Source organism: Hevea brasiliensis, chromosome 3 (genome assembly GCF_030052815.1).
Source record: "Hevea brasiliensis isolate MT/VB/25A 57/8 chromosome 3, ASM3005281v1, whole genome shotgun sequence".
Taxonomy (NCBI): Eukaryota; Viridiplantae; Streptophyta; class Magnoliopsida; order Malpighiales; family Euphorbiaceae; genus Hevea; species Hevea brasiliensis.
In genome coordinates this window covers 5,779,137-5,805,260 of record NC_079495.1, presented here as the reverse complement: position 1 = coordinate 5,805,260, position 26,124 = coordinate 5,779,137, and the positions used below count along the sequence as shown (strand labels likewise).

The window sequence follows — 26,124 nt, the reverse complement described above, 5'->3', positions numbered from 1 at the left end:
AAATACAGAAATTAAATAATTATATTTTTTTTAATTTTTAAAATCTTTACTATTAAGAGAAAAAAAAAAGATTATAAATAAATAGATTAAGCAACATCTAATAGCTAAAAAGGAATTTTCTCATTATGCAAATTTTTTACGTCAATTTTTTTGTATTTTATCTATATTTAAAGAAAATTTATATAAGTGATTTTTCCTAAATTTTTTTATGCAAAATTACAATAATACAAAATTTTATATTTTAAATTTGTATTCTATTTTCATTTAATGAATACCTTTTATTTAAAAAAAATAATCTTATTACCTTGATTTAATGAAGTTATATTGCCATTAAAAAAATATTTATTTTAAGTTTAGAATTTTAATAAGTAGTCTAATTTTTTTTCCCTTTTTACATTATTTTTTTTTTTCACAATACATTATTATCGTTATTTAATAGTTGTTAATATGATAGTCGTTATTGAACTATATTTAAAGAAATTATTATAATGATTATAAATTATTAAAATAAAAATAAATATATAAAAAATGCCTAATTTAAATAAATATATTCATAATTTTATGTTACAATTTCTTTATAAAGAGTGTCATTAGTATAACTAAAAGTTGTATAATGAGATTTATTTATTAAATATATAAATTATATATATATATATATTTTAAATTTATAATAAATTAGATAAAGGTAAATTTTTTTTTTAAATTATATTATATTTATTTAAAGGAGTACAATACTAATTAAACTAAACAAGGTCAAAGATACCAGATATGAAAAAAAATAAAAAAAAATTATAAGTTAGTTATTTTATTTTAATGAAATTAATTATTTAATTTATTTATTTTAAATAATATATTATTTAATCTATTTTTCATTTATGTTTTAATTCATCCATTCATGATAAATTTTTTGCTTAGTTAATATGTTTAAAAGAGAGAAGAATTTTTCATTATGAAAACTAAACTGGTGTAGTTGGGTTTTTTAAATCATAAGAATTAAATGAAATTTAAATTAATATTTAAAAATATAAAAATGAATTAATATGTTTTTTAAATTAAAAGGTATAATTAATTTAATTAAATTAAAAAAATTAAATAATATTTTGGAAAAGAAAAAAAAAGGAAAAAACGTAAGGAAAGTTGCGGCTTATGATTGGAAAAGTCTGAGTCTTCCAACTTCGCACATAAACTACTGAAAAAAAGAAAAGTCTTTAACTCTTTTTTTTTTTAATAAATTTTAAAGTAAATATTAAATAGATGTCTGCATTGGCATTTCCCAAGTCGTCGTCGTCGTCGTCTTCTTTTTTCTGTCCCACTAAGCAAAACCCATGACCCAAACCCAAACCCGCAAGATCTCACCTTCTCACTACTTACTTCCCTTCACATTAACTCACTCTCCCCACATCTTCATATCCAATACCTAAAAGGTCTCATCTTTCTTCCTTCTGCTGCTTCACATTTTTCTTTCTTTTAGCACCATGGATCCTCTCATCTATGGTGTCTCCTTTACTCTCTGCTTTTTCCTCCTCTTCTCTGCATTGCCTCAATACCCATCTTCTAAGCTCCCTTCTTCTTCTTCTTCTTCTTCTTCTTCTTCTTCTTCTTCTAGCAATAACAATAATAATAATACTGGTATTAACTCCAATTCTGTTCTTGTGGCGCTTCTTGACTCGCATTATACTGAGTTGGCTGAACTCGTTGAAAAGGCTCTTCTTCTTCAGACCCTTGAGGAAGCTGTCGGCAACCACAATATCACCATTTTTGCGCCCAGAAATGAAGCCTTGGAGCGCCAACTTGACCCTGAGTTTAAGCGTTTCTTGCTCGAACCTGGTAATATCAAGTCTCTCCAGACCCTCTTGATGTTCCATGTAATTCCTAAACGGGTCGGATCCAATGACTGGCCCACTGAAAAATCTAAGCCTTCTAGGCATACCACTTTGTGCAATGATCATCTTCACTTAATCAGCAAGACTTCTGGTAAGAAACTCGTTGACTCCGCCGAGATTATCCGAGCCGACGACGTTATCCGCCCCGACGGTGTTATCCACGGGATCGAGCGCCTTCTTATCCCGCAATCTGTACAAGAAGACTTCAACCGGAGGAGGAATCTCAGATCCATATCCGCAGTGCTACCAGAGGGTGCGCCGGAGGTAGATCCCAGAACCCACCGTTTGAAGAAACCAGCAGCACCTGTGCCGGCTGGGGCACCGCCAGTGCTACCCATTTACGATGCCATGGCTCCAGGTCCTTCTCTGGCTCCGGCGCCGGCTCCAGGCCCCGGCGGACCTCACCATCACTTTGACGGTGAAAGCCAGGTCAAGGACTTCATCCAGACGCTATTACATTACGGTGGGTACAATGAACTGGCGGATATCTTAGTGAACTTAACCTCATTGGCCACCGAAATGGGGCGGCTTGTTTCAGAAGGGTACGTTCTCACCGTCTTGGCACCAAACGACGAAGCCATGGCCAAGCTAACGACGGACCAGCTAAGCGAACCGGGTGCGCCGGAGCAGATCATTTATTACCATATTATACCGGAGTACCAGACGGAAGAGAGCATGTACAATGCAGTAAGGAGATTTGGGAAAATAAAATACGATACGCTGCGTTTGCCTCACAAGGTAGTGGCTCAGGAGGCTGATGGGTCGGTGAAGTTTGGATCGGGTGATACTTCGGCGTATTTGTTCGATCCAGACATTTATACCGACGGCAGGATTTCAGTGCAGGGAATTGATGGGGTTTTGTTTCCGGAGGAGGAGAAAGAGACCGTTAAAAAACCGACAGCCGCCGTCAAGGTTGTCACCAAATCCAGGAGAGGTATTTTCCATTTTCTTTTATCGTGATTATTATTTTTGATTAATTTGGGTTAATTAATTAGGCTGTAATTGACAAATATGAGCCTGTAATTTTGCTGGATTAGATTGCCAAAGATTTTAGCATATGTGGTGATGCTTCATGATTGATTCTTGGTGGTGGGAGAGAAGGAATACCCACTTAGCAATTGTAGTCTTTTTAGCTTTTGATGACCTTATCGTTAGCATCTGCAACACCTGGACCTAGCTTGGCTCTTAAGCATAAAAAAGAACCCAAATTTCTTACTAAAATCCTTGATTATCCCATCATTGACCCACTTAGTGGAGAATTATATTTATTGATCATTTATATCTTCATTCCAAACTAATCCAAAACTAGAGGTGAACATGGTTTTAGCACTTTCAAGGACTTGATTTTGTGGTAAGAATCCAATGAGTTTCACCTAGCCTGAAATGATAGAAGCATATCATTAGCTGGCAGACTCAATAATAAAGAATCCAATGAGTTTTAGCAGCAAGTCCACATGCGTATGAAGAGGGTACCCCAATTATTTGCAAGAGTTCTGTGGCCCTTTTCCACCGACTGGAGGAGGATGAGCGATCCAAGTGATTAATTGGTATACTTGATGAAAAATCAACTAGTTTCCTAGCTGTGTTCCACACGTTCTCCTACCCCACCACAACTAAGATGCTAACAATAGCTAGCTGCAATTATTTATTTATTTATTGCATGTTTTATTCTGTCTTCTCTGTTAATTAATACAACTGTGTGGTTAGTTCATTGGTTTGTTTAGCATTCAATAAGCTCAAATGGGTTGTTTGATAAATTTGTTTAACGTGCAGGGAAGCTAATGGAAGTAGCTTGTAGAATGCTTGGAGCTTTTGGACAAGATTCACATTTCAGTACATGTCAATGAACTTGCACAGCTAAAAATAATAGTAAATATGGAACCATGAAAGCAATAGAGAAATGGTGAGTATATTTAAGATTTTTTTACCAATTAGAGGGTGTTTCAGCTGATAAAGAGAGTAATTTCCGGCAATGGTCATGAATTTCCGACGATGATTTTTTATTTTGATTTTCAATTGCAGGAAGACTTTGAGTAATAAAATCACAAACAAAAGGGGTTGATGCATCGCCTGGTGTATGATTTCCTCACAACCCACATAAGATTAGAGAGAGGTTGTTATTATTTTGTTGTAAATTACTGCAATTACAAATCAATTTTTAATTAAATTTTTTTTTTTTAATGTGTGATTCACTGTATGCATAAACAATCTGGGAATATCTTTTGATAATATTAGCTATTTTAATAATTGTAAACATAGATTTAAAGTAAAAATATGTAATAAAAATAATTATTAAATTAATTATTAAAAATAAAAATATGAATATATTTTATTGATTTTAATTAAAATATATATTTAATTTTTAAAAAATTATTTTTTTAATTTTTAAAATTAATATAAATACTTTATCACTGAATAAAGAGACACGGGATGTGTTGTTTTTGGCCTGTCTGTCGGTGCATCCAATGCTAGTGAGTAAAATTTAGGAAGAATTTATTTATATTTTTTTTCCTTATAAATAGTGACATCTCTTTTGTGTGGAAGTAGACTATATTAGTTGCCTAATAAGATAAAATTGAAATTGTGGCAAGGAGATTAAAAATGGTAGCTGGTCCATCAGGTTGATGCTTTTTGTAGCCATGCAATGGAAAATGAATAAATAATAATAATAATAATAATAATAATAATAATAATAATAATAAAGATAAGGGAGAGTTATCATTGTCAATTATTAGTATGATAGGGAAGGAAACTTTATATTAATCAATTTATTTTTGTGGGATCAATTCCATTAATTATAAAATTAACTTTGTATAAAAAATTAGGAAAGTAATGTTCAGGAAATTGATTTTTTTTTTTTTTTTTTTAATTATTGATAGACTTTACCCGACCTAACCAAACCATAGAGCCAAAATGAAGACAAAGACAAAGGCAGATAATGAACTACGAAAGGGACAAAAGAACCAAAACAGGGGGTGGGTTGCTGGGCAATTCCTTGCCACCTTACTGGGTGCTGGATATAGCTCAGGTACACCCATCACGGTCCGGTTTAATGTGAAATCAGATCGAAATTAATTCGATTAAAATATTATCAAATTGATTCATAATTTAAGGGTTTAAATCAAATCAAAACTAAAACCCTTTTTAGTTGAGTTTAATCTCTCCCATTTAACTCTTAGGCTACGTTTGGTAAAGCATAATTATTTTAATTTAAATTCTTAAGGTTAATAAATGAAGATTTGTATGATATTTAAATAATTTATAAATTATGGTATCAAACCTTAGACTCCAAATTCATGAGAAATAATGTAATTGGGAGTGTAAAAAGAAATCTTGTTAGGAGGTCACACGCGAAGTATAGGATCTTGATTCATCTTCTTTTGTAAATCCTTGTTTCTAGATTCTGCATTATACCTCGGGAGGTTTATGTCAGCCTAGGTCCGAGTACCAGCCTGACCCATGAAATCGGGTCGTAATAGTAATGTAATATACAATATAATTATGATTATATAATAATTTTAATTACATCATACCGAATATCACCTTAAATCAAATTGATGAAAATAATAATTTAATTCAATAATATCAAATTTAATTATTCACTATTCAAATCCATTTCAACAGAATTCAATCAAATCGAGTATTTAAAAAAATATAGCTTGTTGCCATCCCTAGTGGCCAAGACTAAACTGAATTAGTTAACATAACAATTGTAATCAATATATGCAACTATTAAATGGGGTAATTTTTATAATTCGTCTTTAAACTTTGCTTCATATTTCACTCTCATTCATTTACTTCAATTTATTATTAAAAAATATCTAAACTTTAATTTTATTTCATAAAAATTTCGTTAACTGTTATAGTAACAATAAAATTATATTTTTACCTCATTTTCTCTCACATTCAAAAAATAGTCATTTTAATTACTGTGACCTATCACAAAAATATTAATATTATCATAACGATTTATTTTTTAGAATGAAAGAGAATTTATCTTTTACCAAAAAGTATTAAAACTATATTTATCTGACGTCACATTGTAATTTAGAAAGATTTTTTTTTAATTTAAAAACTTACTATTGCAAGTTACAAAAATTTTTATAAAACAAAATTAAAATTTATAAATTCTTTAATAATAAATTAAAATTAAAAAATAAAAAAAATATAAGATAAAATTTAAAGATATATTATAAAAATTATCAATGCAAGTGCTTAGCATTAAATGTCAAGCCACCACACGAGCGTGCATATACACACACACATATATATATATATATATATATATATATATATATATATAACTAGAAGGATGATATCAAAAATTAACATGAATGTAGACCTGTATTGTACACACACCAAAAATTAACATGAATGTGTGGTATTCTAAGAGGCCGGAATGCATAGGTCGGCCAGCACAATACTTGGGAATGTGTCCAAATCAAAACAAAAGAAAAGTTGGGCATTGCTTTACTCCACAACAATCCCAACTATCCTTGTTTTTATTTTACCATTTCACAACATCAACTTCACCTTCTGCAAGTAACAGACTATAACACATAAACAACAACAATATAGGCCTAGGCTACCTTTTCAATTTTACTTCCATTTCTAGGTAACATGTCACATGCACATAAATTAAAACTTTTAGATTAATTTAAATAAAAAAATAAAAATTACTTAAAATTAAATATTTCTAATGAGTGAAATTGAACATTAAACCGAATTTTAACCTCGCCATGGCTAAGTGTAAGTGTTTGAAAAGAAAAAAAAAAAAGCAACTTTGGATATTAAATGGGTATTTCATATACTTTTAGTTATTAAACCATAATTTCATATATTTATTTATTTTAATCATGCTATGAGAGCAACCCTATTTTTCTTTATCTTGAATTGATTAAAATATTAAGGTTTTCTTACCTTTTGTGGAGGATTAGATTAAGTGACTAAGGGTCTATGTGCACAACATAATTTAGCTATTGTAAATTCTTTTTCTCATAGCGAATCACATGTATAATACTAAATGAGTCATTGGTCGTGATATAAAAGATAATTTAGAGGCTCATAAAGGTCCATTTATGGATCAGGACTATAAAGGTCTATGTAAGATCTGATCAGTTTGAGAATATTATAAGAAAATAAATGTTAAAAAATATATATATATATATATTTATACATGTCGAAATGATGGAAAAAAAGTAAAAATTTTAATTAAGTTAGAAATTGAGCGATAATTTGATTCATATGTATAGTCAGCCTAGTCCAAATGGGGTTTTTAAACATAGGCCCAGTCCAAGCCCAATCTGAATATTTATGTTGATTTTTTTTAATAGTACAATTTTTAATATTTACGTGAGTAGGGCCAAAAATAAATGAGGCACTTTTTATTAAAAATAAATAAATAAATAAATAAAGTTTCATTTATTTAGTAAAAAATATTAGTTTGAAAAATATATTTTTTTTGTGTTTGGACACTAAAAAAATAATAAAAAAGAAAATATATTTCTAATTAAAGAGAAAATACTTGCACATGCATAACATAAATAAAATTTATTAGTTTAATATTGTAATTAAATAATGAAAAATATTTTTATTCGTAGGCTTTATTTATTTTGTGAATAATAACTTATATATGAAAAATATTTCATAAAAATTATTTTTTAAGAAAATATTTTTTATGAAAATATTTTTTATTATTTGATTGGAATGTTAAACTAATGTTATTATGTGTTTATGTCATGTATGTATAAGTATTTAAATTTTAATAAGATTGTTAAAATTCAAAAAATGACTTAATTTTTTTTTTGAATGGAAAATATTTTCTATTGAAATATTTTCTGAATACCCTAAGCACAAGAAAATGTGAAAAGTATTTTTTAAAAAATATTTTTTGTAAAATAAAGAGATAAAAAATATTTTCTATAGATAAATTATTTTTATTAAATAAATGGAAAATGGATGAAAAAAATTGACCTAATTAAATAAAATTCAATCCCCATTTTTCAATGATTAATTCAATCGATAAGTAAATTTATTCTTCACATTGTTGACTGGAGTTCAACTCTGGAGGACAATGCACAAACTGAATATGAAAATTCATTCTTAAAATGGTGTTTAGTTGGAGGATAACTTCATTTAGGAATTTCAAGTTAACAGGAAATTAATATATTTAATTTATTTAATTATCATTTTATCTCAACTTTTCAAAAAATCATTTCCTTACTTTTCTAAGAACTAAAGAACTAGAGGCCAGAACTCAACAATCTCATCAGAAGATGAGATTTGCTCTTCATTGACGCGTATACCCTTAATAGTGAGAAAAAAAAAAGAGGCCCTGGCCCCTAGGCCAAGTGGTGAGGATTCCTAAGCTTTTACTCAAATTGCAACATGGTTTGTCAATTTAAGCTACGCATGCATAAAGCTGAACACAATTATCCATGCATTGAAGCATACATGATTAATGGAACTATCATAGAATTGAATTTCCCTCTCCAAAATAAAAAAGAACAAAAAATTCATACGATTTAACAGAAGAATACATGCTTATATGTAACCTATAGATTTATATTACTTCCACAAGTACCCAAAAAAATGTCATAGCCCAAAATATAAGCACAGCACCAGACTATTCACAACAATATGAAACTTTAAACATCAAAATCTATAGATACAAGGCATTTGAATCATGTTCTCACCCTCCAACTGTGACTTCAGGGGACATGATCTCATGGTTGGGTGGACTCAACATCAATCCATCATCCTGAACAGAATTCTTTTCAGGCATGTTATTTCCATTCTCACATAGAGGAAGGTTCACAGGATTAGTCTTCCCTTCTGTTCCAATGGATGTGCTTTGCTGCGACGGAAGCTTAGTCTGGGACTTCCTGATTAGTGTTTTTGAGGCTACAGTTTCTTTGTTGCCATGTCTCTGAGCTCCCTTGGTTGAATTGCTTGATTCTGGTTTCAAAGTACGTGGACTGGTCATGTATCGTGGGCTAAGGGAAGATCCACCACCTTCTATTGGGCCATTGACTGAAGACGTTGAGTTCTTGCACCTTCCAAGCTTTGGTGATATTGGACGGGTGGTTGGTATCTGTAACAATTAGCAGACATGAGCTTTATTTCAATGTTACACCAAAAACTAAATGCTGTCAAATTAGCATATATATATATATATATATGTTCCCAACTTATAACTGCAATGAATAGCAAAGAGTTGGATCCAATTTGGCATGAATTTGTTGCCTTCTGTATCACAAGCAATATTGTTTCCAATATCAATCTAACAAGCAATCAGAACTGAGAACTTTCAATGGATCTAAGCAGAATAGAGAGCAAGATTTTAGGGCAACCTCTTCTACTTATTATAAGTAGTATGAGAAACCTTGCGAACATACACAATGAAACAGAAGATATATCCCTATAAGATGGTTATGTGATGATATCTTTAATCTTGAGAAATTCCTGCTTCCTGAAGAAAGTATGTAATGCTTCTTTTAGGCATTTGTAACAATGCGCAGAATATTTGTAGACTAAAGAGGTTGATTAATCAATTGGATGCGAGTCTTTGCTTCTTAACATTGAAAACTTCTACAACAGGTTCTGAAGGAACCTAAAAATGGTTCATTATATAGGGAATAGCTTTCTCTGAAAGCAGAATTAGTACATGGGCAATAAGCGTCAACGAAATATTACCAAATACCAACTTCAAATAAAGAGAAAATTATACCCACCAATGTCTAGGCTTTGTAATTCAAATGGCATTTAGATTGGGAATTCATGCAAAAGCAATTTTTTCCATCTAATTTTACATAAATAATACTTCTGTACATACCCTCTTTTGATAATATCAAAGCATTACCATGCAAAGAAGACAACAAGTGATCAAGATAAACTACAATGGCACCTGCAGTTTTTTTCTTTTTTAATTTTTTTTTATCATAATATAAGCCACCTATTTCAATTCTTCCAAAGAAAGAAAATCATGAAAGCCAAATAAAAGCCACAGTCATGCACAAATCTTTTTAACATATGAATGTATTATGTCATCAAATTATAAACAACTGCTTATGGACTAATAATTGAAAACTCAGTTCCAAAGGCACATACTTGCAAACAGAGAGAAACTGGAACTTCAAACATCATGGATTCAACTGCCATTATGTCCTAGCATAATTCTTTCTAACTATGTGATTAGAACATCAAGGTGAGATATGAGAATTGGGGTCCAAATTCTACATGTGCAACTGTCTGAAAATTGCAAAAATGCTATATAGCCTTAAAAGTTCTAAATTACCAGATTGACTAAAAAATAATAAAATACTAATGAAGCCAGAAAAATAGAATGCCTATTCAATATGATGGAAAGGAAGGACATTTTTTGACTATTTATTCGTCCACATGTTGGCCACACTTCAATGCAAAGAAATTTAAAATCACACGATACTAGTATCGGAAGATTCATGCATGCATTACCTTTTTCAGTTCAACTTTTGGCGGAGGCTCTTTGTAGAAACATGGCATGGGTGTAGCCTTAAAAGCCAAGCTCTTTCTTAGTTGTCTGATCTCTGCTTCCTGGTTCTCCTGCATGCAACCACAAAGCATAATATGAAATACAGATTCCAATTGTTCCAAATGAAAATGGAAAGTTTAAAAGGAAAAATCTTTCAGGTGAAACCAAAAATAATACCTTTGACTTTGCCTGCAAGTTACTTTTTTCTATTTCCTTAGCATTGATCTTCTCTTCCAGCATTGAAAAAAACTGGTGACCAAAGGCCATAGGAAAATTATATTTTAGATATGAATAAAAATATTAACAAGATGAAAAAGGCACTTAAAGTCCATGTACAACCTCCTTCCGCTTTTCTGCACGTTCCTCCAACCTGAAGGAAAAGCCAGAACTACTAGCTCTCTGTGTACGGGGAGTGGTGCTTCTGATAATAATACAGACTATTATTACTATAAATGTGTAGCATACAAAATGAATTATAAAAAGACAGAGTAATACGAAGTAGTTGAGTGGATGTCATCATCTTCTTTGCTCAGCAATGTGGTCGTTACATTTTGTGAATTTTGATCAGTTAACCTGCAATTATAAAACAAATTTTTATCTTTTTTATTTTAGAAGGAAAGCGGTGGCACAGATGCTTCCCCTTAATAATACATTCTAAACTACACCTTAATAGCTTTTGACTTGCATCAACCAACAAAAGAGAGAAAAATCTATGAATTATATGCAGTTTATAGTTAATAAGAGATTATCTCAACTCGAAGATTTTAGATTGACTTCATGAAAATATTGAGAGGTTATGACTTACTCAGATGACTCAGAGGGAGGGCAATCGGTGGATTCATTCAAAGAACTTGATTTCACATCCTGGGGACAACGAACAAAGACCAAATGAAGTAAGGCCTTAGCAAAACAAAGTGAAAGATAAGAGGGAAAATATTAAAGGCATAAAAATCTTACTGGAGCCTGTTGTTTGCTGGGCACACTTGCTAAAGAAGTCCTCCTGGGAATTGCTTTACCACCCTTGACATTTGATTCCTTTGAGTTCATTCCAGTGGACGCTCGCCTATTGGGTTGAGTTAAACGGGAACTTGAAGTGATTGATCCATTTGAAGCAACCTGACCTTTTCTACTGCCATATTGGGCCTGTTTGACCACAGTTTTTGATGGGTGTCCATCAATGCTTTTCCTCATATTATCAGGATGGACTCCTCGTGCTGGAAATGAAAGACTTTGAGAAAGTGATGACCTCTGATTATGAGAAAGTGAACCAGGACTTTTCAAATTAGCTTTACCCTTGGACAATTTGTTGTTCTTTGATTCCTAAAGACAGATAAAGATAGAAAATGTGACAAGAAGGATAATAAAGCATGTTCACATGCAGTAGTAAGACATTACCAGTTCCATAAAATGGTTCAACATCATTGCATATATAGCAGATTATACCTTCAAGGAATTTGAGAGTTTACTTTCAGAAACTTTTGTTTTGCCATTAATTGCCACACCAGAAGAATGATGGCCATCATCTTTTGCTACATGCTCAGAAGTTTCCGCGTTCATAGGCCCATGACCATTAGCAGCACTTTTTTCTTCTTTCATTGGAACCACAGCCGATTCTTCAGGATGAGTTTCCTCAATGACACTGTCATCCTTCAATTGAGCAGCATTCTCAGACTCCATTCCTTACAAAATCCCGCAACAACAAACTGCAAATTTGCAATAACATTGTTGTCAAAATGGAGTCATATATAGGCCCAGAGAGTTAATGACTCAACTGCTATACATAAAATAAGCTGCAGAATCGAAAACTAAACCACAGTTAGCATCTTTTTAGCAAGCAAATGATATTGAGCCGAGTAATTAACAGTGGAGATATCTAATCCAACACTTCATTACCAGCAAACCAAAATGAGCAGAAATCAAATGTATTCTAGAACTGAAATGGCAGCATCAAATAATATTGAAAAAATAAAAGGAAAAAAACCAAAATTTAAATCAAACTAAAGACATACAGATCCGAATTAATTGAGCATTTAAACAGAACAGCAAATCTTTAAATTTTCGGTCAATATTATTGAAATCAAGGCCTAAGAAATTAAAACATACAAACAAGAGTGCAGTGAGGTCGATTTGAGAGGTGAAGCTACAGCAAACAATGATCCACACTCTAGATTATCAAAGAATCAACGAATAGTAAAATATCCCAACTATAAGTTAAACTTCAAAGGAAAAAGACATTACCTCACTTTCAAATTTCAAATTTAGATAAAATTCCCCACACTTTCTCAGCAACCAACCAGAATCAAATGATGAACTGAAAACCAAAAATTGAAGCCAAGCCAAGGCAAATTAGTACAGAAATAAAGTAAGCAAAAGGGTATTAAATCCTAAATTCCAATGAGTGAAAGCATTCGAAATCCTTTGTTTCTCCTCGTAGTCTCAGCAACCAAACGACAGTACAATACAATCTATAACCCAAAACATCAAAAAAGGAAAGATCTAATAGGATCCAGCATATACCCACCAACATCTTTCCAATATATATATATATATATATATATATTTACAAATATAGATTAAAAGAGGCATTTACCCACCAACCACAATATAAAAACAATTCAAAAAAAAACTCACCAAAAGAATTCAAGATTCGCGAACCCAACAATACAACAATCGAGATAAATACAATGCAGGGTTAAGGATGAGAAAAGTAAAGCATACCTTGGAGAGTAGCAGAGGAGTGAAGTTTTAACTGTTGAAAGAGACCAGAGAGCAAATGGCATAACAAAAATCTATATATAAAGCGTAATAAAGAAGTGACAGAATCTGAGTGTAAAGGTGTAAAGATTGGTATATCTGAGCTAAGTTAGTAATAGACACCTCCTCACTCTCTTTGGTTCGAGAAATACGAGAGAGAGAGAGTAGGCAGTGAAATTGAGATAAAGTAGGACGGCCATTTCAATGAAGTGGATCATATCATACATTGATGAGACTCTTTACAATGTCTGAAATGCCACTAATATATAGTGTTTTATTTATTTATTTATTATAATTATTATTTTCTAGTGTTTTAATCAGATTATCTTGTTCCAATTTATACTCAACAAAAGATTAATCTTTTTAGTGTTAGATTATATAAAATAAAAATTTTTCTTAAATTATTAACTCAATAGATCAAATACTTGCTCAATTCATAAGATATATAGTACTCTTTATAGCATACCAATCCAATCTATAGCACTTGATAATTACTTTAATATCATTTTTTAATATTTAATTATAATATTAAAAATTCATTCAAAATTTAAAATTTTAATAAAATGAAATTATTAAATTTTATTTAATATAATACTATTAAATATTTGTATCTACATAAACTTCATAAAACATAAAAGAGTGATTAGTTTATATATATATATATATATAATATTTTGTTTATTGAGTTCTATTGAGTTCTTTCCTTCTAAGTAATTTCCTAAATATTAAAGTAGGAAATCATTAAAAATGCCTTATTTGTTTAAAAGCTATATATCTTTGGGAATGTGATTAAAGAATTTGCAATTCATTGTGAATGCTAAATTGGTGAAAAATTAGAAATTCCAACCTAATAAGTAAGGTAGTTTCTAGTCTCTATCCACTATGCTAGTTATGCAAAGATTTCTATATTTGGCCTAATATATATATATATATATATATATATATATTATTAGTGGCAATTAGGTTAATATCTTTTTTTTTTAAATTATTTGTGGAATTTTCTCCTTTTTGGTGTACAAATTGGAAATATTTGCATCTTCCAACCCTTTTCTGTTAATTTCATAATTCATCTTATAAGTTAAAAAAAGAAAAAAAAAAGAAAAATGTAATCTCAATGTAAATAATAGAAATCATATTTCACAATATTTTAAACATTTATATTGTTTATGTAAGGAAAATAAAAAAGGAATATTTTATTTTTCCTTTTTTTTTTCTATTATTGGCCCTTTCTTTTTTCTTTTGTCAAACTTAAGAAAAGGCTTCATGAAGAAAAGACTAATCTTGTTTGTGTCAGGGTAACTACTCATACTAAATTATTGGTATAATAAGTATAATTTTTAATTAATATAATTATATAAAAATTAAATTAATTCCAATTCTATTAAAGTTTCTTCTGAGACAAATTTAATTAAGTTTAATAATGTTAATAAATTAATAAATTCATTATAAACTCATAGAAAATAGATAAAAAAATTATCTTTAATTATATATCAGATATGGAAATTAATAAATATTCAGTCAATTAAAATAGACAAGTAACGTATTAAAATAACATACAAAATAAAATAATATTTTATTTTATTTTTAATTTGCTTCTGATATTATATTTAACTGCTTGTTAAGTGTAATAAGCTTTCAAGCTATTTATTGTAATAAGTGATTAAATAATTATATAAATAATTTTTATATGTTTAATTATAAATTTATTTTTCTATAATTCCTATATATTTAATTATAAAATTTTAGCTCATATTAAAAATTATATAAATATGTATACATCATGATAAAATTTCTAAATGCAGTGTTTTTTATTTTTAATTTCAATATATATATTACATAAAATCAAGAATTTATTCATTGTAATCATTGTATGTAAATATAAAATCTATTATAATCAATATTTATAGTAATTTTTTATTATGAAAAAATAAAATTAGGGATGAAAACTGATAAAGCATCGCGAAAATTATTTTATTCAAATTCAAATCTAATTTTAAAATAAAAATTCCTATTAAAATTTATTATCAACTACTTAAGCACATCTCAAACCTGATTATTATTATCTGAAAAATATCTAAACTATTTAATTTTATATATTTTAATTAATAATTTATATAAAAAATTATTTTTATTAATATTTTATATTTTAAAATTTTAATAATTTCATAAAATATTTATATTTTATTTTTATTTAAAATAAAAATATAAAATTTATAAATTATTATAAAAAATATATTTTATATTTAATTAAATATTTAAAATATTTAGATAATAAATATTTAATATAAAAAATTTAAATTCATACATATATTTTTTTTAAATTCAAATCTAATTATATATTATTTAAATATATTTTATTAGCATTAATACTCATAAAAATTCGATTTCTTATTACTCCTAATTAAAATATTGTTATAACTAATAAAATTGTTATACATTTCTTCGGTTTGGATTTGCTGATGTGGCAGCATGATTAACACTTTAATCAGTATCTTAATACGCTAATCCATTTATTAATGACAGATTTGCAAGCAAGGGCATTGTGGTAAGTACGGAAGAAAGCAATGATTTAACACAACAGAACACGACATGGGGTGACAAACCATAATCTCTTTGCGGGTCTTTGCGGGTCTCAATCTATTACAGGCCACAGATGGGTGCGGGTGTGTTTCTTTCTCTCTCTGACGTGGCCAAACCAAGCAACGTGATTGGTACCCACAACCGGGCCTGAGCTGTCAAAACGTGCGTTGAAGATATAGCCACACCGTTGTGGGAGGGAAAATCCGAGCCATTGGATATAGAATTCCAATCATTTTCCACGCTGTGGGACCCCTTTTTTAATTTATTTTTTTTCATTTTTTGTATTTGTAGTTTTGCTTGTTTCAGGATTTTGTGGGTGGTGCGTTGCATTTTTAGGCAAGGCCAAGCCCTGGCAGGCCCCTGCTTGTAGCTTTCCTCTTCAGGTCATGAACATTCAACACACCAATCTAGTTGCCTGTCTCATTGTATGGAAAGATTTCATTTTAGACTACCAAACTTTAACTCAATAGTATTAGAATAATCTTTAGAATTATTAGATCTCAATTAAAATTAATTGTATTAAAAAGATTTTCATTTTAAAATTTGATGTTTATAGATATAAAATTATTTTCGAGACTATAAAATTATGAGTCTATATTTTATAAGAGCTCAATAGAAAAAAAAGTTTAAAGCTCAATTACACTTGTGTACTTATTAGAAAAGTTTAATTTAATATGTTTTTATTTTTTTTATTTAATTTAATTTAAAAAATTTAATTTAAACTCAATTTAACCAAAAATTTAAGAAAATTAAGAAATTAGATTTCTTGATTTTTAATTTAAATTAAGAAACCAATAAATTTAAACTTATAAACTTTAATTTTTGGGCTAAATTAAGCTTAGATTAAAATTTTTGAACTAATTTGAATAAAAAATTAAAAATAAATTAAATTAAACTTTTTCAATAATAGAACATTTTGCCAAAAAAAAAAAATTCATTTTATTACAAGTTGAGCTATCTCTATCAGATCCTGTAGCATTGTTTGTGGATGCCCCATTTACGTGCTTATCCCATCTCAACACTGTGGCTATAGATAGGAATATCATCTCAATGAAATTTTAGGGGTAGAGCCTAGAGGGCCCTGGACTTGGCCAGAAATTTTGAGTGGCCTCAGGTCTTAAATCTATAGTACCAAGATTGAGCCTGCTCAGGAGTTGTGTTTGCTCAACAGTCAACACACACATTCTTTTGTTTTCAAAATTTCTTTTGACAACTTTTAATATAATTCTTCTTTTTTGACACATTAGTATGACATTAAGAGGCAAATAATTAATATGAATCTCATAATTCATAGCATAACAATTCAAAATTATGTGTATGAAATGATAAATTCTTACAAGGATTTCATTCATGATAAACTGCAGTTACAGACGCTTGTAAAATTTATATATAAATCGGATATCTATTTTTATAGTTCATAATGAACTAAGTTCATCTCAAATTAGTTGTGGTCGGCTATATGTACATCTAATTTACTTGGTACCCCAATATCCTCGAAGAATTGTATGCAAATCTAGAAAGGAAAAAAAAAAAAAAAGGAAAAAGAGAGAGAGAAAAACTCACTACTTAAATCAACAAACTTGTAGTGCCTCCCTAAAACCAAAGCTAAAACTTCTACCCTGATGAATATCATTCTTACTCATTTCAGTATTCCCTTTTTGCATCATGTCCACAAACTCATTGTAGTCTATCCGACCATCCTGCAAGATAGAACAGAACCCAAAAAGAAAAAAAAATCAATTGAACTTGCAAATTTGTTCCGATGTAAAGTATTAAAGCCTTCAGGTTTGGAACAAAATAATGGGATCATTTGAAAGAGCATGCTTCTTACATTATCCTGATCAACTTCTCTCATCATTTCTTCCAAGTGAACGTCGTCCATGCCGAATTCAAAACAAGCTTGTTGCAGGTCATCTAGAGTGATAAAGCCACTTCCATCTCTGTCAAAGTATGAGAAAGCTGCAAATAGGTGATCTTCCCTTTCAACTTTGTTTAGATGCACTGTGGCAGCTATGAACTCCCCATAATCTATTGTCCCACTGTTATCAATATCAGCCTGCAATTTCATATCAAAACATATGCTTCAAAACTAGTGCTACAACATAACAACAGCAGCACTTAATTCCCTGGATTTTTTGGATATAACATCCTTGGACTAGATGGTTTCAAGTTTTCTTACTCACCAATAGTTTATATTTAACAAATTACAACTTATAGATTTGGAGAAAATCCCCACATATCAAATCAAAATTTTGAGCATTGATCATGAAATATTCAAGATAAGACATGAACATGCAAGAACTATTTTCTAGGATTTGATTGCTACTTACCGCCTGCATTAGATCATAGATTTCAGACTCATTGAGATTAGCACCAAAGGTTCTGAGTCCCACTTTGAGTTCTTCGAAAGTAATTTGACCACTACCATCTGTGTCTATTGTCTTAAACATTTCTGTTAACCCAGCAATTTCTTCTTCGGAGAGGTTCTCAGCAATAATCTACAGGCAATAGATGTAAAATACGAATGAGGGATTGAATTCTTCATTTATAAAATTTAAACCAATTTGCAAGTGAAGTTTCAAATATAAAAGACCATATGAATTATGAACTAGTTTTGTCCAGAATATAGCAGCAAAAACTTACCCTAAGAGCCATTTTCTTAAGCTTGTTCATTGCAGAAAACTGCTTCAAGCTACTTAAAACTGCAGAACCTAGAGGCTTATCTGGAGCCACCCCATCATCCCGAACCCAAGGGTGACCTGCAGGGAACCGAAGCAAACATAAGTGGTTGCCAAGACATATTACCAACTCATAACGTATTTGCGAAGGAACTTGAAAATTCAATGAAATAATACAAGCCATCACAAGTTCAGTTCATAATGCTGTCAACTAAAAGTCCCCTGGCATACAAGTAGCATTGAAATATCCTTTTCCCTAACATTCTTTTTATTTTATTTTATTTTATTTTGTTTTTTTGCTGTTGTTTCATTTGCAGCAGCAAACATTGTCAATTTCAACAAAGAACATCAAAGCATATTTATATATGAACTCATGCCACCGATTGTCAAGAGACTTGACCTACCATAATTCTTACGAAGTTGAGTAATCCCACAAGTCTTATTGAAAGAATTATGAGAAAGAACGAACAAATTATGGAGGATAAGAAGAGAAAGGAAACAAACATATTGATGATGTATTATAACTTACAAAGAACTTCATGGGCTGTAATTCGTTTTCTGGGGTCCCTGACAAGCATTCTCCTTACTAAATCCTTTGCACTTTCAGAGATATTAGGCCATGGAACTGATGTGAAATCCAATTCACCATGCAGAATCTCTTCAAATATGCCCTGCTCAGTTTCTGCATCATAAGGGTAGAAAGAAAGCACAAGAACAGAAAATTTAGATTCCTAGAATTGGAGGAAGATATTAATGTATGAAATAGGAAGTGAAAGACTAAGAAAATAAATCAAAGAAATGTCAACTAAAAACTCTTACCAGCCCAGAATGGAGGTACCCCACTTAAGAGAATGTAAACCATAATTCCAGCACTCCAAACATCTGCTTCTAGACCATACCGCTTCCTCAGAACTTCAGGGGCAACATAGTATGGGCTTCCAACCACATCAGTGAATATGTCCCCTGAAATTAAGGAATATTATACAGCAATTTATAAGGTTATATTTTCATCATAGAAGGCTAAAAAAATCCTTTCTGCTGCGTCTCTCCCACTTTTAAGGTCATGATCATAGTAAGCAAACCTGACCAAGATTATGGTCTATTTGAATCAATATCAGTCAAAATATAATGTTTCACTCAACAATTCTTAAGAAAAATCAAAATGATATAGGACCATCTAATAGTAATACTAGTACTTTTGATATTTTAAATCTCATCATCTTAATTGTCTTTTCCTCTTCCTTTGTATTTGTTAGTGAATCAGCAACATATAATATGCAATTGGATTAATTTTTCTTTGTTTTGTGGATTTCTAGAATATCTACTGCTTATAGAATGTGTAGGAAAGCATAAGGCTCAAATTATTTGTAGAGTTCCCAAAGATTCTTCAGAGAAAATTATGGAAATTAATGTACTAAGTTAATAGAAAGGTGATATAAAGAAATTCAAAGAAGGAAAGCTACTCAAACATACCGGGCTTGAAGAACACTGATAATCCAAAATCTATAGCCTTGAGAGATGAGTCCTCCTGCTCATTGACAAAGAGAAAATTCTCAGGCTTGAGATCCCTATGCATGACCCCCAAAGAATGGCAGGCTTCTATAACGCCAACTATAGTCCTAGTGAGTTGAGCTGCCTTTTTTTCTGTATAATGTCCTCGCTTAATAATCCTGTCAAAGAGCTCACCTCCAGCACACAATTCCATCACAACATGAACTGCTACTGCATCTTCATAAGCCCCTTTGATTGATATAACATCAGGGTGCCCTGACAAGTGATGCATTATCTGAATTTCTCTCCTCACATCTTCCTCATCATCTTGCGTGGATAACTTACTTTTTGCAATGGATTTGCAAGCATATTGTTTCCCCGTCCCTTTCTCCACGCAAAGAAAAGTTGTACCGAATTGCCCATGTCCAAGCTTGCCTACCAATTTGTAGTACTCCTTCAAATGACCTGTTTTCGTTCTCAACACCGACTCTGCTCTAAGCCCTGCGCTATATAATCTCTTAACATTATGGGGCTTTTTTGGTCTTGGGGGCACTGCTGGTTTTTTCTCATCTTTGTGTATTATTGGCTGTGCCGGTCTACTCTCTTCTCTGCTATTCGTGACCTCCAACGGAAGTGTCTCTGGCTTTGGTGGTAATGATGCTTGTTTAATCTCCTCTTTGGGTTCTGGAGGTAATGGTGCTTGTTTAGTCTCTTCCTTGGGTTGTGGTGGCAATGGTGGTTGTTTAATCTCTATAATCTCTTCCTTTGTTATCTTCATTTGTTCCGGGGGCTTGTGTTGAGCTTGTGCAGAATCTAGTTGCTCTTTATTCGCAGAAACACCTTTAATGGTTTCTTTCTTGGCATGAGTAATCAGGCAATCCGCTGGTAGCTGCAGCCACCAAATTGCATTCGAGCCCCTTGATCCAACACAATTATTTCCCATTTGAAACTATTTCTCCCTTCTTCTTATTCTCCTTTCTCTATCAAATAAATGATAAAACTCCATTTCTTTTCTCTCTAAAAACTGTTTGATTTTGGATTGAACACATCATAATGAATACTTCAACTAGCCAATCACAACCCAATAATACTGCTTCAACCAAAAAAATAAAACTACTTACGGATTAAGCAATAACAAATAATTCTAAGTTAAAGATTACCATATAAATATTCTTTTATATGTTTCCTGTCACATAGGCAGAAATAGCAAAAGCACCCCAGAAACCACCTCAAACCCACAATGGCTCTTACCCTTAACCTCAATAAATATTATATATTTTCTTCTATAAACAATAAGAAAACTCAACGAAATTGCTACAATATAAACACTCTAAATTTGACCGATTCTGCGTCCAATCAACAGCTATTGCGAAAAGAGATAAAAGAAAAAGAAAGACCACGAAAAAGATAGAGAAAGAGAGAGAGGAAGAAGAAGAGAAGATCAAATGTAGGTATGTGTTAAGTAAAGATTGGGTTTACAAGTCTACCATCCGAAGTTTATAGCAATGATTTTCCTTACTTACAAGGAAATGTATTTTCAGGCTTAAATGGGATTTGCTAAGGAAATAATAAAATAGAAGTGGGGTTTGGGTTTCCCTCATTTTCTTGGTATTACTATTAGAAAAGAAAGCAAACGAAAAAGAAAGAAAATTATGAGAGGGAAAAGAAGTAAAGAACGGTTTTCCGTTGGAAGGTTTCAAAACGCGTTTGAATTTTTTTATGTACAACCACACACAGTGCATACATAATAGAACATGTCACGAGGGCTAATTATTAGATGTATACTAATACTAAAAAATAATACTCATTCTTTTCATAGAAAAATGAACTCTCCCTAGAAAGTAGATCTCACGTGATTGTGCACCGGTTAGATCTTTGTCCACATGTACAGCGAGTGCACCTAATAAGTTATCTGTCATAAGGGTTAATCATCGAATATGTCAGGGCATTATTTAAAAATAGTATTTCCTTGCATATAATAAAATAATTTTTACTTAATTATAAAAAAGTAAAATTTATGTTTTGATAGAGAATATATATATTGGATGTACTTAATAAGTATTGGTGTACATATATTACACATTACATAATTACATAGATTTATTATTCACATCATAAAGAGAAAAATTTTTATCTAAACTTGATTCATTATAAATTTAAAATATAAATATATGAAACTCATATATTTAATATATTTAATATGTAAATTTTACTATAAATTTTATTTTATATTCATAATAAACAGGATTTACATAAAAAAAATTCTTATAAAAAAATATATTTTATTCTATGTACAAAGGGAGTCTGTAGGATGTTTTAGAAGTAGGTGTATTGGGGATGACCGCTGACATTGAACTTTTCTTGTTTGATTGTCTTGGTTGAACTTTCTCCGAGCCGGCCATGGCCGGTACTGTTCTCTTAATTGTAAATTGGATATATTAATATGAGTTCCTAAATAAATAGAATAACTCAATTTATGTTTTTCTAATTTAATTTGATCAAGGGAATCCAACTAATGTAGAAAAGAAATTGCCAGAAATAGAAATATAATTAAAAGGTTTTTTTTAGCAGGAGAGTGAAGAGTGAGACTCACAAATGAATTTGTAAATGAGCAATATATCTTTAATCACTGAATCAAATTTTCTCAAAATAGAATATATTCAACATCCAAATGCGGCAGACCATGAGTACTGAGAAACACAGTTGCGGCCAGGTTGAAGCGGCATAGTTGGCTTTTGTTTCCAATATAAAGTCTGCGGTTGGTGAAGAATGAATTCTGTAGAAATCATAGGACTATACTTCTCTTCTTGCCATTTCACATTTCTGTTACTCATTTGTGTAATATCCCAACCAGCGCATTGGTATGTACTATTAAATAGCTTGGATTAATCATTTTGAGCTGAGTGCTTCAAATTATTTGGATCAGCTGAATTACATGTATTCTCTTCCATGTGCTTTGAAAATAAATATATCCATACTTCAGAAAACATGCAAATGATAGAGATATACCTAATTACAGGATGTTTCTTAAAACTCTTGCCACACAATAAAAACACCATTAAATAGAATTATCAATACAAATCCTTGATTTCAACTTAGCAATGAGAATCAACTTCGTAGTCTCATCCAAGAACCGGCTTTACATTCCAGTGCAAAAACTGCAGTTTGGTAGTCTATATTTCGCTAGTCATATAAAAGGGGAAATTGTCTACTCGACTAGATTATTAACAGAATAATTCAGACATCTCTGGCCAAACCAGCAAGATCAACATCACCAGCATCAGGCTCCCTTTGTTTAGGAGAAGCCTCTCTTTTTTGGGGATAGTCATCAATAGGTATCCCTCGCCTCATAGATGGAGGGCATGATGGATTCTCCTTATGCAAGTCCCCAAAAACATCGAAAAAGCTACCCTTAATCTGTTCAGCTGCTTCAAAAAATCGATTGATGCCACCGAGGAATTGGCGCTCAATGCCTTCAATATCACTTCGAAGACCTGGTAAGCCAAATGGCGAGCTATCAAATTGGCCTACTGAGGAAGACCCTTTAACCACCAGGTCTGTGACATCGTCTTCAGTGTACTCCTTGTTGGACCTCAGCACTTCAGCAGGCCTAATTGAAGAAGAAGAGTCAAACTATGTAGGAAAGGAAGACAACTCTCACACTGGTGTTTATTTATTTATTTATTTTTTTTGGAGAAATACTCACACAAATTGGGAAAACTGAAAATTGCGCCACTCCACCCTTACCCTTATTCAGAAACTAAAATTTTGTAAGAATTCAATACAATTGATGTCTTTTTGGTCAATTCTCGTGTTTGAAATGAAAGAATTCAATTCTTTTTAACTTAAAAAAAAATTCATTTTAAAAGAAATAGAAATCAAACATAACTGCGTAAGAATTTAATTGAATTCTTTTCTTGAATATGATTTATTCTAAAGAAGCCTTGAGTTGTAAATTAAGGGCTTTAAGAAAGATACATTTACCAGTATAACTCCTCTCAATCCCAACTCATATAGAGTTTGACAATGAGACATGACTTAAATGGGGCACTAAATAGGGTCATCAACCACTCCTACAAGAACTCTTTACGACAAATCTAAAGGAAGTTTTACCAATTTCCCAAAAATGAAGGTGATAGTACTACAATCAGCAATGATGATTTTACAATCCTCTTGCCAAAAACAATGCAAAACTTCACTGGAGTAAGACTGTTGACTGAAAATGATGATATGAAGACACAGAAATTCATGTTCCAACAAATACACTTCAAACTATAATCAAAGACTCGAAATAAAACTCAGATACAAAAAGCTATATTTCTAATTATACTCCAAATTTCACAAACAATAAGCTTTAAATTAATTCAACCAAGCAAAACTCAAACCATTTGAAATCTGGTGTCATTTTCACAATCATAATGGTTAGTTCTGTACTCAATCAGTAAACTACAAGTTTATTTGTTATCATTTTTTATGTATTAAATTCAAAATCCAAATATTCTCAATACATTTCAATTAAATGACATAGTGATACATCAATCTGACAAATGCATCCTGATTTAATATTTTGAGTTTCACTACTTAACGTGCCACAGTGCCCTTTTTAGATAAAACCTCCTGACCTCAAAGCCATTATGTAAGATGAATCCTTAGATGGATGATCAACCAACCAAATAAAGCACTTCCCAATCATCCATGCATTGATCAGCCAAAAAAATGAAAGCTATCAACTTCAGCAATTATTTCTTTGGTCTTCTACTTCTCTAGTTCTCTAGAATAAACTGAGAGACAGACACAAACATAACTTTTTGCCTGCCAAAAGATCTTTAGTTTGACCTCATAATCATATGAAACGAGTATTGCACATTGTATCTGAGCTAAATGAAGATATTAAAGATAATAAAATCCAAGTACATGAGAGGCACACAAATATGCACTAAAAAGAGCAAGAGAGAAGAAAAAAAGGACAAACGAAGATCAAAGACTAGATAATTAAAAACCTTATAACTGCCAAAAATAATGGACACTGCTCAATGGTAGAAGCAGATATCCACATGAAGGGGGAAAACACACACTAAATGCTCCTCATGTCATCATAGAAAATCAGAACAAGCAGACATCCAAATAATACATAGTTTCCCTTAGGAATCAGATGGATGCCTCATATTATTACAACAAGCATACCTGAAAAGTTGAAATTTATCTATCACAGAATTCTTTCTGCTCGAGGTTTCAGGTAGTTTTTATTACGTGTTTATCTATCAAAAAGGAACTTTTCCCCCAAAACTTCCAGAGGTTCTCAATATCACAGATTTAACAGAATTATAGCCAATCCCCTCCCTAGAATACCGCATTCTCACATACAAACATAAACACCGAGAGAAGAATTAAATGCACAATTAAATAAAACTAAACACAAGTAATTCTCCTCCATTTGCCCATAACCACAAAAAATTGAACACACCACCACCCCCCACCCCCCCAACGAAGAAAAAAAAGTGCGGAATCAGAAATAAACCGAGAATCCAAGAAACCCAAAGCAATGCATAATCGTCCAAAATGAAGATCAAATAACCACAAAAGTTACAAATCGGTACTTTCCGCTCACTAATATACTCCAAATTCATATTTCAACTACCCCAACCCCACATGTTCCCCTATTTCAGGAATCAACAGACAGAGCTAAAAAGAAATTTTCGAGGAAACACCAATAATCCAGAGAAAAAGAGAGAAAACTCACTCTCCAAGGCACTCTCTGAGAATCTCCTCAGTTTTCTCGCACTTCCTAACGAACTTTCCAGGTTCCACCTCCTCAGTCTTGCACTGCGACTTCACCACCTTCCTCGTGGAGCAAACCTTCCCAGAGGATGAATCAGGGCTTTTCCAATATTCGCTAATTTCATTTTCACCAGCAGGCTCGTCGTCTCTCCAAACCCAACCCATTTTTGGTTTATATTACCACTGGTCTTCTTCTCGCAAATTCTACAATTTATTATCTGTTTCTTGTTTGGGCGCTACGTTTTCTCTGCGAACAATATAGAGCCCTCACTGACTCAGCGGCACGGTGCGTCTTGACAAGCTCATTTAAGCGTTGACACGTAGCACTCCGTGCCCACAGTTTATGATCAGACCGTACACGTGGCCAGACAAATCTAAACGACAATATAGAGTTGTCGTTTTTATAGCTAAGTCGACAAGAGAATGCAGCAAAGCTTTCTCGAAAAAT

At 31.4% G+C, this 26,124-nt stretch overlaps 4 protein-coding genes across 4 annotated transcripts; 1 reads left to right on the top strand and 3 right to left on the bottom strand.

Annotated features, from left to right (window-relative positions):
- Window positions 1–1,247: 1,247 nt before the first annotated feature.
- LOC110650816 (fasciclin-like arabinogalactan protein 17) lies at window positions 1,248–4,139 on the top strand. Its single transcript, XM_021805935.2, has 3 exons — window positions 1,248–2,817; window positions 3,657–3,786; window positions 3,906–4,139. Exons 1-2 carry the CDS (start codon window positions 1,476–1,478, stop codon window positions 3,728–3,730), a joined length of 1,416 nt encoding a protein of 471 aa, XP_021661627.2. The 5' UTR covers window positions 1,248–1,475; the 3' UTR covers window positions 3,731–3,786; window positions 3,906–4,139.
- Window positions 4,140–8,340: 4,201 nt separating this feature from the next.
- Window positions 8,341–13,384, bottom strand: LOC110650815 (protein WVD2-like 4). Its single transcript, XM_021805932.2, has 10 exons — window positions 13,114–13,384; window positions 12,634–12,706; window positions 11,839–12,098; window positions 11,353–11,715; window positions 11,201–11,259; window positions 10,891–10,968; window positions 10,735–10,816; window positions 10,573–10,644; window positions 10,359–10,466; window positions 8,341–8,976 (listed from the first exon to the last, which is right to left on the bottom strand). The coding sequence occupies exons 3-10, from the start codon at window positions 12,070–12,072 to the stop codon at window positions 8,575–8,577; spliced, it is 1,398 nt and encodes a 465-aa protein (XP_021661624.2). The 5' UTR covers window positions 12,073–12,098; window positions 12,634–12,706; window positions 13,114–13,384; the 3' UTR covers window positions 8,341–8,574.
- Window positions 13,385–17,052: 3,668 nt separating this feature from the next.
- LOC110650813 (calcium-dependent protein kinase 26) lies at window positions 17,053–21,515 on the bottom strand. Its single transcript, XM_021805929.2, has 7 exons — window positions 19,881–21,515; window positions 19,227–19,370; window positions 18,937–19,089; window positions 18,373–18,488; window positions 18,060–18,227; window positions 17,561–17,785; window positions 17,053–17,429 (listed from the first exon to the last, which is right to left on the bottom strand). The coding sequence occupies exons 1-7, from the start codon at window positions 20,839–20,841 to the stop codon at window positions 17,301–17,303; spliced, it is 1,896 nt and encodes a 631-aa protein (XP_021661621.2). The 5' UTR covers window positions 20,842–21,515; the 3' UTR covers window positions 17,053–17,300.
- Window positions 21,516–22,921: 1,406 nt separating this feature from the next.
- LOC110650818 (fra a 1-associated protein) lies at window positions 22,922–25,940 on the bottom strand. The gene is made up of 2 exons (XM_021805936.2): window positions 25,639–25,940; window positions 22,922–23,508 (listed from the first exon to the last, which is right to left on the bottom strand). Exons 1-2 carry the CDS (start codon window positions 25,839–25,841, stop codon window positions 23,136–23,138), a joined length of 576 nt encoding a protein of 191 aa, XP_021661628.1. The 5' UTR covers window positions 25,842–25,940; the 3' UTR covers window positions 22,922–23,135.
- Window positions 25,941–26,124: the final 184 nt, after the last annotated feature.

Excerpts from the sequence above, each read along its gene's own strand:
- LOC110650813 (XM_021805929.2), bottom strand. The coding sequence starts at position 20,841 with ATGGGAAATAATTGTGTTGGATCAAGGGGCTCGAATGCAATTTGGTGG. Across the intron at positions 17,786-18,059 it reads TCTATGATCTAATGCAGGCG|GCTGATATTGATAACAGTGG; the intron begins GTAAGTAGCAAT and ends ATGAAATTGCAG. Across the intron at positions 17,430-17,560 it reads GAGAAGTTGATCAGGATAAT|GATGGTCGGATAGACTACAA; the intron begins GTAAGAAGCATG and ends TCTATCTTGCAG.
- LOC110650815 (XM_021805932.2), bottom strand. The coding sequence starts at position 12,072 with ATGGAGTCTGAGAATGCTGCTCAATTGAAGGATGACAGTGTCATTGAG. Across the intron at positions 10,817-10,890 it reads GACATCCACTCAACTACTTC|AAGCACCACTCCCCGTACAC; the intron begins GTATTACTCTGT and ends TATTATTATCAG. Across the intron at positions 10,467-10,572 it reads ACTTGCAGGCAAAGTCAAAG|GAGAACCAGGAAGCAGAGAT; the intron begins GTATTATTTTTG and ends GGTTGCATGCAG.
- LOC110650818 (XM_021805936.2), bottom strand. The coding sequence starts at position 25,841 with ATGGGTTGGGTTTGGAGAGACGACGAGCCTGCTGGTGAAAATGAAATT. Across the intron at positions 23,509-25,638 it reads CTCAGAGAGTGCCTTGGAGA|GCCTGCTGAAGTGCTGAGGT; the intron begins GTGAGTTTTCTC and ends TTCTTCAATTAG.
- LOC110650816 (XM_021805935.2), top strand. The coding sequence starts at position 1,476 with ATGGATCCTCTCATCTATGGTGTCTCCTTTACTCTCTGCTTTTTCCTC. Across the intron at positions 2,818-3,656 it reads TGTCACCAAATCCAGGAGAG|GGAAGCTAATGGAAGTAGCT; the intron begins GTATTTTCCATT and ends TTTAACGTGCAG.